Source organism: Micropterus salmoides, unplaced genomic scaffold (assembly GCF_014851395.1).
Source record: "Micropterus salmoides isolate LMB-PRFRI ecotype aquatic unplaced genomic scaffold, ASM1485139v1 Ms_hic_scaffold_20, whole genome shotgun sequence".
Taxonomy (NCBI): Eukaryota; Metazoa; Chordata; class Actinopteri; order Centrarchiformes; family Centrarchidae; genus Micropterus; species Micropterus salmoides.
In genome coordinates this window covers 28,599,629-28,613,867 of record NW_024041151.1, presented here as the reverse complement: position 1 = coordinate 28,613,867, position 14,239 = coordinate 28,599,629, and the positions used below count along the sequence as shown (strand labels likewise).

The window sequence follows — 14,239 nt, the reverse complement described above, 5'->3', positions numbered from 1 at the left end:
ACATGTACTGGCTTAAGCAGGGGGACACGCCTGGCGCTGCAGGATTTGAGTCCCTCTCAGCGTAGTGTGTTACTGATGGTAGTCTTTGTTACTTTGGTCCCAGCTCTCTGCAGGTCATTCATCAGGTGCCTCCGTGTAGTTCTGGGATTTTTGCTCAACGTTCTCATGATCATTTTGACCCCACGGGATGAGATCTTGCGTGGAGCCTCAGATCGAGGGAGATTATCAATGGTCTTGTATTACACTTGCTCCCACAGTTGATTTCTTCACACCAACCTGCTTGCCTATTGTAGATTCACTCTTCCCAGCCTGGTGCAGGTCTACAATTTTCACTCTTTGGTCTTGGCCATGGTTGAGTTTGGAGTCTGACTGTTTGAGGCTGTGGACAGGTGTCTTTTATACAGATAACGAGTTCAAACAGGTGCCGTTAAGACAGGTAACAAGGGGAGGACAGAAGAGCTTCTTAAAGAAGAAGTTACAGGTCTGTGAGAGCCAGAAATCTTGCTTGTTTGTGGGTGACCAAATACTTATTTTCCACCATAATTTATATATAAATTCTTTAAAAATCCTACAATGTGATTTCCTGGATTTTTTTTTTCTCATTTTGTCTGTCATAGTTGAAGTGTACCTATGATGAAAATTACAGACCTCTCATCTTTCTAAGTAGGAGAACTTGCACAATCAGTGGCTGACTAAATACTTTTTGGCCCCACTGTATCTTTCAGTTTCAGTATTATTTTGCTCAGTCTTTAGGAAAAGTAGAATGCACTTCCCATACATACCTCTAGATGGCAATCTCTGATCACATACTACTCACCACCTTTTTAATTTCAGTCTACGCTCACCCTTAGCTTCAGTACACTGGCTGAACCAGAATGTTTTAGAATAAACTTTAAGTTTACTTTTAAAGCTCTTCATGGCCTCTCGCCCTGTAATATCCCTTTTAGTCCCACCAGCACGTATCCTTGAGATCCTCAGGGTCTGTTATCTGTTCTTCAGTCTCGACTAAAAACTAAAGGGGACTGAGCGTTTGCAGTCAGGGCCCCGAGGCTCTGGAACAGCCTGCCTGAGGAAATCAGGGCAGCTTAGTCAGTGAACACTTAAAACTCTTAAAACGTACTTCCATAAGAGAGCCTTTCCTGATTTTGGTTGATATTTATTTATTCTTTTATTCCCTATTTTAATCAAGTGTATTCTTGCTTTTATTGTGTATCTTGTTTTCTATTTAATGTCTTTTTTGTCTTTGCACTCATGAAAGCACTTTGTAACATGTTTTTTGATTATTATTTTTCATGTTATTAAATACTCAGCTGTCTCCTCAGCACTGACCTTCAAAGAACTGCATTTAATAGCAATCAGATTTATTGATTTCCTCCAAAGAAACAAAATCTTAACTCAAGGTCCATTGACTATCACAGAGTAGTCCTATAATATAAGCTCTTTTAAGTCCTATGTCGATGTAAATTAGATGCAGTCACAACATATCATAGTTGATGTTTACCTTTAACCCTTGCAGTGTAAAATTCATCTTGACCTGAATTCAGGCAGAAATTGTCACCGTACCTCAAGTAACCTGATAGTCAATCAAATGTCTTGTGTGTCAACAGAACCTTTTTTATCCAGAAAGTGTACTTCTCTATTTATTCTCTTTATAAAACCACACTGACATGTGTTAGCTCATTTACTTGAGGACAATTCCATCAAATCACATTCCCAACTGCCAACACACCCAGCTCACTGGAATTTTACTTGGGTAGAAATTGGCAGTGGAGCTGAGTGATTGCTTTCATTGGGGAGTTTAAACTTCATTGTCGCATGAAAACCTTGTATCAAATTACAGGAAGATTACAGGATCTTCTAAAGGTTGAGAAACCTGCTTTCGCATTTCATAGCATGAAAAATAAAACAAAACACCCTGGCGCCCTGAGCTTTTGCATACCCCCTATGCCAGCAGCAAGATCTGATCCTGTTAGTAAGGGTTATGGGTCTTAAATGAATGAGTCAAGTCTGGAACTGTTCAGAGATACTTGCAGGTAACGGATCGGTTGCAGGTTTACAAAAGCCTAACCTAAGTGTAATTTGGAACAAGCAACTGATTTCGATGGATCCCTTATATGTACAAGTCATGTGAGTCATAGTTAACATTGATGGTGAATTATTTCCACTTTCACGTAGATGGTGTATCAGATGATGTCACTTACATTACCCACAATGCAATTCGACCATGGACAGTTCAGTTGAGGATCAGGCTTTTTTTTTTTTTTTCAGACTTGTAGTCTTCTGCCCCAACTGATGCTGACTCAGGTGACATCACCTGAGGACTTATATCACAGCAACCTCTGAAACCGCAAATACTATCTACAACTTTTTCACATATGGAGTAGTACTCCCTAAGACCTATAAACAGACTGGGATGTGTTCCCCTTAAACTAATTAATTAAATGTTTGGAATAGAAGGAAAAGAGTCTTTACCGTTTTACCGACCATAGTGCTGGAGTGGGGGTCATATGATTTTGTGAGGCAATAAAGGTGCTTATGGACACACTGTGTAATTGGACAGATATAATTTGTCCATGTGTGTTGTATTGGCTGGACTGGCAGCCAATTACAGATTCATTACAGTAACAGTGTTGGTGAAGTCACTACTGAGAACTTTTCTTAACTCCATCACTACTACTACAACACTTCCACTGCCCCCATGTACCTGCTCGACAACCGCTGCTACAATTTTATTAATGTTACTGTTATTTTTATTAATATTATTACCAGTGCCATTAATATTAGTATTACATCTCTATGTGGAATATATATATAAGCCCATATCCTGGTTTTGAGAAAGCTGAATATGCTACATGTAGTACACTGATTGAAACCAGGTTACTATGGAAAGTAAACACCATATCCAGGTTTGTGCACATTTCTGTTACACAACATAGTGAGAAATCAAGACACAACTGCCCACAGATGGTCTGAAACCTGTTCATGTATACAGGGATGTGAATGACCAGGTTTCTCATGTTCCATGTAAACATCATGCACCAAATAAGTTCAACAACAGGATATGGCTTAAAACCAGGTTACAAGTGAACATGTAAACTCACTCACTGCTTCAGAATGCGAAAACAAACCTCAGAGTTTTATTATCAGATGTAACATAACTACTAAAACTCACCCTAACTAATTCTTATCCTAAACTTCTCATACTATTTTGTGAAGCTTGATTGCGCAAGTGTTTACACTCTTTTAACTGCACAAATTCGTAAAATGCTTGTTTCAACTTGATGAATCCTGCCTCTTAAGTAGGTACATATTCATGAGATTTGATCAGTACCAATCAATGCCCCTAAATTGCCATTTAAGGCCGGCCGTTGCCCTCCATTTGCAGGCATTTTTCACAAAAATGTCAACCATCGGGATAGCGGTGGCAGCAGGCCCAGAAATCCTTCTTCCCGTCCTCCGGCTGTTCCTAGGTGCTCCCAAGACATTCTCAGTCCTGATCAGATATACACTGTGATCCTCTCACTGTTGACTGCAAGCACCGTTTAAAGCCTATTTGAAAAACTGCAAAAGTCATGGAAATAATCATAAAGTCATAAATCTGTTGCAAATTCTTGGCTGCTGAGCTGTTATTCTCAAAAACAGTGTACATAGGGACATAGTTTTGGACTGAACTGAACAGTTCGTAAAAGCAATAGACTGAATGTACTATTGAAGGGAATGAGCACCAGAACAATATGGCATTTACCGATGTACACTGCTCAAAAAAATAAAGGGAACACTTAAACAACACAATGTAACTCCAAGTCAATCACACTCCTGTGAAATCAAACTGTCCACTTAGCAAGCGACACTGATTGACAATCAATTTCACATGCTGTTGTGCAAATGGTTACAGCCCAACACCGTGCAGCACGTGTGGCATTTGCCAGAGAACACCAAGATTGGCAAATTCGCCACTGGCGCCCTGTGCTCTTCACAGATGAAAGCAGGTTCACACTGAGCACATGTGACAGACGTGACAGAGTCTGGAGACGCCGTGGAGAACATTCTGCTGCCTGCAACATCCTCCAGCATGACCGGTTTGGCGGTGGGTCAGTAATGGTGTGGGGTGGCATTTCTTTGGGGGGCCGCACAGCCCTCCATGTGCTCGCCAGAGGTAGCCTGACTGCCATTAGGTACTGAGATGAGATCCTCAGACCCCTTGTGAGACCATATGCTGGTGCGGTCGGCCCTGGGTTCCTCCTAATGCAAGACAATGCCAGACCTCATGTGGCTGGAGTGTGTCAGCAGTTCCTGCAAGAGGAAGGCATTGATGCTATGGACCGGCCCGCCCGTTCCCCAGACCTGAATCCAGTTGAGCACATCTGGGACATCATGTCTCGCTCCGTCCACCAACGCCACAGACTGTCCAGGAGTTGGCGGATGCTTTAGTCCAGGTCTGGGAGGAGATCCCTCAGGAGACCATCCGCCACCTCATCAGGAGCATGCCCAGGCATTGTAGGGAGGCCACACACACTACTGAGCCTCAATTTGACTTGTTTTAAGGACATTACATCAAAGTTGGATCGGCCTGTAGTTTGGTTTTCCACTTTGATTTTGAGTGTGACTCCAAATCCAGACCTCCATGGGTTGATAAATTTGATTTCCTTTGATAATTTTTGTGTGACTTTGTTGTCAGCACATTCAACTATGTAAAGAAAGGAGTATTTAATGAGATTATTTCATGCATTCAGATCTAGGATGTGTTATTTTAGTGTTCCCTTTATTTTTTTGAGCAGTGTATTTACTGAAGCGCATTTAACGGTGACAGACCCCAGCATGTCAGAGTGAATGGATCCAGCGACATTGTTTTAAATAATGGGGTCCCACAGGGCTGTGTCTTGACCCATACTCTTATCCATACACACAAACATCACATGCAATAGCAATGGACTCACACTTTTTAAGTATGCTGATGACATGGCCTTAGTGGCCCGTTTGACCGACGAGCGCTCCCTCTCCAGGCAGTATGTGGACTCCCTGGAACTAAACATCAATAAGACCAAAGAGCTGGGTTGCGGGAGATGTCGGGCACCTGATACCCTAAACCCTCTTTCAGAACAACTCAGGCTGGAGGGGCAGGTGGTGGAGCGGGTCGAGAGCTTTAAATATCTGATCGACTACCACCTGTCCTTCACACAACATGCAGATGGGGTCTACAAAAAGGCCTAACTGTGCATGTTCCTCCTCAGAAGGCTGAAAGGTTTTAATGTCAGGCAGGACAATTCAACAACAGTATACCAGTCACTCATCAATTTTTTTCAAACTACAGTACATAGTCAGTGACTACACGTCTTTGAAGCAAACTGAAGGAAATAATTTCCCCTTGTGCTTAGATCCTTACCGTTACTCAGTGCCAGTCTGCAATATGCTCAAGGGCGTTAATTTGGAGCATTAAACACTTAATTTCCTGAAATCTGGAGAAAGTTTCTGCACCAAGTTTTGGTGGAAATGTCTTTATTTAATGGTGGCAGGTGACAATTCTAAATTTTAAAGTATAATTGAATATCGTGCAATAATTAGTAGCTTGTTATTAAGCTTAAGTTACTCTTTTTTGGTAATGCACATTTATTTCTTCTATATTTAAATTGTATGTTTTCGTTTAGTGCAAATAAACCTTTCTCAAGTTTGGTTATCCGAAAATTTTCTCACAAATGCTTTCAAAAAGTGATGGGGACAAAATCAACTATTTCAAAAAGTGGGGGGGGACATGGCCCCAGCGTCCCCAGTTAAATGACACCTGTGAATATGCTATATCCTACATGCTTCAAAGTGCTTGATGGATGATCTTAAATCATCAGAAATATTCTTTACAACATCGGAATGGTGGAGGGGCTGAGTCGATAACAGATAACTTTCAGAATCAAAATTGGTCATGTGACCACACATTTTTGAAGAGCCATCCGTTTTACTCACCCTGTGATGGAGAGAGGCCCAGGGAATGAGTGATAAGCACATTTAAGATCAAAAAACATTTTTTTGCCGTTCAAAGTGATTTTTTATGTTCAAGGAGTCCTGATTCTTCTGTCTGAACAATCACAGACAATTTTGTGTAAATCTTACGAATTTAGGAAATTGAAATATGAGGCTATACTGTTAGCATGACATTACTCTTAAACTGCTGGTTGACACAGTTTTGTTTAAAAGGGATGGGGTAACTGAGCCAAAATCTTTGGAGGCGGTCTCAAAAGAGGCAAATAACAAAATCCTCTGGTCAATCATGCAACTTGAGCTCCTCTCCCATGGACTACAATTGCAAAAGGGAAGAGGTAAGGGTTGGAGACCCTGTTTATACAAGGAACAAGGTTGTTTATTATTCATTGTACAGCACAAGGCTGCATAACGAAACACACACCATTTAACTTGGTATGGGTATTTATTTAAGTATGGGCTATATTAAAATATGGTAACATAACAAAACAATATATATGCAATTATTTATATACATACACGTATACACCAATGAATTTGCATCTGGGGTGAATGTAAACAGCAACCAGATGATAATATGGTTTCATCTTCACAATTAACAGTCTGACATTTGGGAAACACCTCCTCTCATCTTGCACTGACAGCTTGGAACATGGACCACCTGCCGAGTGCTCGATGTTGACGGGGCAGGTCTCTGTAACGATGTGGGCACAACAGTCTCTGAATTCCGTTGCTTGGTCGACATGAGCGATCACCGGTCCGGTTGTTTGGACCGGGTGGATGGTGGTCCGCTGCTCTTTAATCCAAAATCCCCGTCTTCATTCTCCAATGACTGTATTCATGTCAGAGGTAACACGTGTTTCAGCAATAAAGCCAGAAAAAACAGATGAAAAACAAAAGTGTAGTGAAATTTGAAGGAGCTACACTTTTTGGTTGCCAGCAGAACAAAACTGATTGCATTCATACAATCAATTTATTTAATTTATAGCCTATAATTATGGGAGGGATCCGACAAGAGTGAGTGCATGGGTACAGCAGGTAAGTCTGAAAGGTTCCACATACTTTCAGAACAGCTAACACTTGACTTTAGACGTGGCTGGGACCGCACTTTGTAGGAAGTAGCCTGGTTCATACTGAGGCCTTAAGTTTGTGCTGCTGTTGAGACCTTTTCTGCCACACATGAACCCAGTCGTCAGACAGCTGATGTAAACTCTGGTTGCCATTTATTGTGAACCGTGTAAACGATTTGATCCACCAGGCAGTTTAATGTGGTCCCCCACAGTAATCTGGTTCCAGTGTGAATGGAAACAGTGTCAGACCTGCTGCTGCAGAGTTCAGCTCTGTTGCAGAGGATTGGATTACAAGCCATCAGCACACACTGGAAACACACAGGAAACACTGCTTTCAGTCTTGTGTCCCTCTGTTATTCACAGGTCTTCTCTTTCATATTTCCCCCCTCTTTCTATGATAGTTTCTTCCTGTTTTATTTCCTCCTATATTTCAAGTTGGCCTAACGTTTATTTCTTCTTTCTTCCATCTATTCTTTTTCTTTCCTCTTTCCTACCTCTCTTTCTCTCTGTTCTTCTTTCTTTCCTTATTTGCGTCCTTCATTTCTTTAAAGAAGTTACATTTACAAGTTTTTTTTCTTTGCCGACCCTTCTCCCCTCCTTTCCCCCTCTCTCTCTCTCGGTCTCACTCCACCTCTCTCTCTCTCTCTCTCTGTCTCTCTCTTTTCTTTTCGCTCAGTGAGTCGCAGTAAATCCTATTGTGATGCTAAACTGATTTTCGGAAGAGAGATAGAAAGCCAGAGAGAGAGAGACAGAGAGACAGGAAGAGAGGGGGTGTTTGGATTTGTGTTTGAGCAGATATGATTTGACCTTCGTTCATTTCAGTTTTCCCACTTTCTCCTCTCAGTAAACTTTTTCACCTTCCCTCTAGACTCCAGCGGGTAGCTTGTGGGTGTTGGTGGAGTGTGTCTGTCAGAGGATCAGCCGCTCTCAGCGCTTCAGGAATGCACTTCGCAGGAAACGCAGCTCGGTGCTCGGACACCTCCTGCTTTCCTTTTCCCCCCCTTTTCTTAATGAGGAGTTATAAATGAATGAAGGATATGCGCTCGTGAAGTAGCGATCGTTTTCTTCAGTCCGGTTCCCCCTTCCTCAGTCCGCCGGGCCGCAGCCGGGCTGAGGACAGAGGAGACCGGAGTGAGCACTCCCTCGCGGGGCATGGAAAGCGGCGGCCGGGCGGTGCTCCAGCGGGCGTTGGGCGGTGGAGGAGGAGGAGGCGGCGGCTGGGTGCTGGTGGAGGCCCGGCTTCAGGGAGGAGCGCCGTGGGGCTTCACCCTGCAGGGCGGCCTGGAGCACGGAGAGCCGCTCATCGTCTCCAAGGTAGTCAGGAACCATTACTGTGTTCCTTACTGCGTTTTACAATCTGTCTTACACATTAACTAGGGTACTAATAGCCTACACAACTGGGACCAAAAGGCAGTATGATGTATTTAGAATACAATAATTGGAGTTATGTTAGATTACTGATACTATTGATTAGGCCTACTCTAGAATACTATGTTTGTTGTGGAATGTATTTTTAGGTAAAGGTATAGCTACCTCAATAGACCACCCCATAACAAATAGCTAAATGTCATATTATTATTATTCTTTACTGTAAAAGTCCTTATTTTCAGGAACATTTGTAAAAAAAAATATCAAAGTAATTTCATTAGTCCAATAGCCTACTGAAATTGTGATTGAAAAGTGATTAAAAGAATCATCAGAAGGAAGCAATAGTTGGGTCAAGCTCCAAAAACAGTGGAATCTACATTTCTCATAATGTAACCAATAGAATCATTTAATTTGACCCTCCCAGGTATATTCCCACTTTTATTTTTAACTTCAGGCTTCAACTGTAATGCAGGCTTTTTGTTATGCAAATGTACTCTCCTGATGATGTCATCAGGGTTATTTTCACTTTAGAAAGCTCATTGCAGAGTATTCAAATATATTATAGGCTTCTGCTTGTGTACAATTTACCATAGGCTATATTTAATATTACAGTTTTTCTCAGTCGCTTTGGTGCATTTCTCAGATCAGAATTGAAATTCTCAAAACTAATTGTTCAACCTCCACAACATCTCGTCAATTGTGCACATCATAAAAGCACTTTCTCATTGTTTTGAACAAATTGCAAATGATTATGTACAATTGTCTGCTGTTTCCTACGTTAGCAATTGCTTATGTCCTGCTGATCACAATGAATTATACCAGTCTCTGTTGAATAATCTTACCCCCCAAAACATCTAGGTATAAGTTCATTGCATTAGTCACTACATGCAAAATGGTTGAACACGTTTTCAAAAATCATATCCTTTGCCTACAAGTATATACTGTAGCTAAACGAAATCAACATCAACATCACAATAGCAACACTCATACCAATACTCAATACCAGTAAACAGTAACAATACACAATGAGAAGTAATACATATATATATATATATATATATATATATATATATATATATATATATATGTAAAGCGTTTTCCCCTGAGAACGGGATAATTAATTTTCTCGTGATCACGAGATAACAAACCATAGCTGAAAAAGGGGCTGGCAGGTGCATATCTTTAGGATAATTTCAAAGCAATTACCAGTGTCACTGGTTAGTTCAGTTGGTAGAGCACAGGGCTCAGTTTGATTAGTTTGATTCCTGTTCTTGTTGACTTTCTTTTTCTTCTTTTGTGTGTATTATCATCTTCAGCAAATTTGTTATGAAGAGATTGAGGGGAATCCAATCACACATTTCCCGATGGCTATTTCAAAGGTTCGGAAAGCCGTCAGGAAATGTGTAACGTTACATGGATTCCCCTGAATGAGAAGGAATTTCCTCTGACTGGGAATGATGGGGAAATGACAAGTCCATAGGTTGATGGATGTGGACCAAGAACGCACAGAGTCCAGCACGTGCTTTACAGTAATGTGAGTGTGTGAAACAGTCTTTTCATAAGAACTTAAAAAAGAACAATTTAGTCTTCAGTGAGAATTGAGCACACAACCTTAAACCTATAAGGCCTATGCTCTACCAGGTCAGCTAACAAATGATACAACAAATTACACTATAATTACCATTATGGTTATCTCGAAATCATGAGAAAATGAAGTAAAGTAAAAAAAAGTGCAGCCTTGTGCATTTTCAATCATTGTCATCAAAATCTTAGAATCAGAAAATATTTAAAGAGTACACTGTTATATTGACAAGATGGCTAAACATTTTGACTTGCTTGTTCATAAACAAGACACAAGGACTTGTCGTTCTGATGGCACTGACAAGTTCAATGACATAAAGATTTGCTTTTGAGAGATAGACTAAGGATTTTGAGCAAGTTATGGACTTTTGTATCAGCGAGTGCTACATTGTTTATGTTTAGGCAAAGATTCATTTTGGACAGCGCAAAGACACAGTCCACTTCCTGTCTTTCCACACTTCAAAATGATACAATGAGTGATTCTTTTCCTCAACAAAACCATCTTTAGCAAAGCGTAAATTGTTCAGATTCCTGTCCTGTATTGTGTTGCACTATTTGATGTGTTCCCCCTTACCTGCACTAAACCATATCCCTATCCCCAACCATGCCATCTCTACGACCCTAGATCATAAACCCTATTTAGGGAGAGGCAGTGGGAAACACTATTCAACAAGACGTTGACACAACACTGACAACATTAATTAACACCATTTGACCAAATTGCCATTTCTTATTTAAGCCAGCCAAATCAATGGTTACTTAAAAACCTCTTTTAGCTTGTTAAAGCATCATTGATAATGTGAGTTATAGTCTAAAATTTGGCACTTTCAAAGTGTAATTTAAATAAAAAAATGATTCATTACTCAGCCCTGGCCTTTGATATGTGGGGTAGGGGCTGTTACAGTGAGTATGATAGTCCATACTAACTAACATTTGTCATGCTAGCTTAGTTAGTCCAGCTGTCCAGATATCAGCACATCTATTGTATTTGCTCCTGTTCTGTAATAAGTAATAAGGAAAATGACCACTATTGACCCCCTTTCTGTCCTTACAGCCATTGTGGCCTCATTTTATTAAAATGCAAATCAGCAGGCTGTGTGTGTGTGTGTGTGTGTGTGTGTGTGTGTGTGTGTGTGTGTGTGTGTGTGTGTGTGTGTGTGTGGTGAATTTATTCTGGGAGGGAGGCCAAATGGCTGTAAAATAGGACAAGAATGTGAATTATGTGTTTTCCTGGGTGCTACCGAACACACTCATGCTTTTATTTTATACTGATCAGTTTAAGCACAGTTTGATCCAACAACTGCCTGATATCTGTCTTTCTGATATTTCCTCTCCCTTTCAGTAAGAGTCTTTCTTTCGTCTGTTTGTCTTTACATACCCAACTAATACAATATCCCTTTGTTGTCTGTCTCGCACTCTGTCCATACTGAAGCAGCTAAATCTGAAAACATTGTCAAAACGATATGCGTCCACACTAGCTTTCAGGTCATTTTTGTGAAGGCCACCGTCTACACTGATAACTGAATAACAGAAAAAACCTCTCCAACATGTGTTGAGCAGTGAAATAGACAGTACGGGTGCTCTGCTGTGTCTCAGCTGGTTAAACCTCTTTTCTGTTCCATCCTATTCCCCACCATCACCTTAACTAGGTTTAAATACAATGATGGAAAATAACTAAGTGCATTTACTGAAGTTTGGCATAATTTAGAGGTACTTGTACTTTAGATGAGCACAACATTTCAAAATTAAATATTGTACTTTTTACTCCATTACATTTATCTGACAGCTCTAGTTACTTTTCAAATTAAGATATGATCAATGTATATAATATGAGAGTTATAGATTGAACTGTCCAACAGTAACGATTTAGTAATAATAATTCAAATAATATGATTTTCCTGGTGTACTTTGATATGTCAGAAGAAGCTAGGTAATGTTAAAACCTATTCCAGAGTAAGTGTAGATGCAATAAAGGAAAAGATTTTCATCCTCACATATCTAAATTCTCCTATAAATAATAATGCAACTGAATGTCTTTTACTACTCCTTCACTTCAAATGTAAATGTAAATTTGATGAAAAGATGGTAAAATAGGTGGTAGGCCGTTTGTTTACAAGATCTTTTTTTTTTGTAGAATAAAACTGATTTGTTTATCATCAGTGCAGAAAATTTCTATCACAGAAAAGGTTTCTGGTAATTCAGGCAGTTCAGATCACCTCTTAACATTCCAACAATCCGCGGGCCATCAGGTCCTGGCGGCAGTTTTTGGTATGTGCACACAACTGCTATGTTAACTTCATCCTCATATGATACACCGTTTGAAAGCTTAAACCCTTGTGATTCGACCAATGCAAAGCATTTCAAGATACAATCAGCCCCTCTGTCAGACCAACCAGTACAAGCAAAATCGACGCAACTCACCTATGGATCCTCATAGTAAGTCGATTATATTCCAACAAAAATGAAAAAAAACAAAAATCTTGTTACCTTGTCAAAGGTCCAGACGATCCAATCCAGTAAAAACATTTAGTCCATCAATAAATCTCCAGGGACTGCTGTGGCATTGTTTCATATTTGCCAGCAGACGTGGCTTGTATGTCACTATAACTGTAATAACCCTGATTTGGATGTAAACAGCTATGATATGTTGTATTCAAACTAGCTGCTGAACTCTGACCTTTCAACTGACAATTAATTCGACCCAATAGGAGCTCACATGTCCCTTTCACAGCCTACAATAGCCAACGAGAGCCCGAGCTGTAAGGAAGGGCCAGCCCCTATTATTTTGTGAGTAGGCCGAGCTAAATGTAACCAGCAGTGCCAATGACTGGCACATCCAATAAAATTATGAAAATAACAATATCAGTGTAAAATAATAATTTTTCATGGTATTGGTATAAACTAGGCCTAGGTAAGGGTTTATGCCGTGGCCCCACAGTGCTTTCTAGCTAGTAAGTCCCAGCTATAGTTGTCTGCATACATTTGTTAACAAACATTTTCAAGCGGAAATGAAAAATTTATATTAATCAATTCCAGTAGCACTTACAGTCATTCTGACTTTTTGGCTAGAGTGTTATCTTTCAGATAAGCTCCAAACCATGCATTTACTCCAAATGGTTCAAGTACTATTCAGTTTACTTTGGATATGCCTTGAAGAGGCGTTTTGTATAGCCTAATCTTTACAGGAATGGTAGGAGGTTATTAAACCATTTGAATGAGTCTTAATCTGAAGGTGTTATGACTGGATCAAACTGGATTATACCTTCAATATGAAGATAAATGGTAAAGCTGTAACCCACGATGGCTGTCATTGGTTCAAGTTTGATCTATGCTGCTTACCGTAGTAGTGTTTGTTAAAAATAACCTGTAACTCTATTTACATTTCTGAAAACTGTTCCATGACGATCTGAACCCTTATAGACCTACAGCAACTGGACTAACTGGAAAAAGTCTTTCCAGTAAGTTTGAAGCTCCTGGCCGGTAGTACAACTGACCTGAATTGCTTGGAGTACAGCTCAGGTGCTGACATGGGACAAACTGCAACTTTCTTTAGGGAACAGACACAATCTGTAACATGACGGATGAACACATGTTCAAGTCTTGATTAAGGACCACAGTGGAGGTGGAAAACCTATCCAAACCTGATGAGCATTAATGATTTTTCAAACTGAGTGACCCAGACCAGGTCCAGAGTTGAGTCTTTGGATTAAATAATTTGCCTGAGACTCTGGTTCCGCTCAGGTCTTTGGGTTCTTCTGAGCCTTTTTAAATATGTCTCTTGTCAGCCCCTTAACTTTTTTAAAGTGGAGTACAGAATTTGCTGGAATACCATATTTAAAGCTCAACCTTAATATGACTCACATTAGGGACTAAACATCAGGATATATTAGTCTCCAGCACCTTTTTTCAATGTTTGCCTTTATTACATAGTGACAGTGTAGTGACCACAATCATGGGGATAGAGAAAGGGCATGACAAACACATTTTTTTTGTGAGAAAATCACTCTTTGGTTGAACTGCACATAACTCCTACCCCCACACACATACACACCCCCAACCCACCCCCTGCTGTCTGAGGATATTATCCCAAATCACTTAGTCCTTATTGATTAGAGGAGGTATGTTGTTTCAGTCACAGTAAGAACAGGATGAGCTACTCTGTTTGGGTATCTCTGTCTGCAGGGTAATGAATTTCAGCTGGAATACCAAAGTCAGTGACACACACTCTCTCACGGAGTTACTGAAAAAGG

The 14,239-nt window shown here is 40.3% G+C and overlaps 1 protein-coding gene across 2 annotated transcripts in view; it reads left to right on the top strand.

Moving 5' to 3' along the window:
- Positions 1-7,666: 7,666 nt before the first annotated feature.
- The window catches only part of shroom3 (shroom family member 3), a 73,004-nt gene continuing 66,431 nt past the window's right edge, over positions 7,667-14,239 (top strand). The window contains exon 1 of one of the 2 annotated variants that reach the window (XM_038734116.1): positions 7,667-8,354. In XM_038734116.1, the coding sequence (XP_038590044.1) occupies positions 8,193-8,354 (162 nt within the window). In that variant the 5' untranslated portion in view covers positions 7,667-8,192. The remainder of the gene's footprint in view (positions 8,355-14,239) is intronic. The other variant, XM_038734117.1, reaches the window with a different exon arrangement.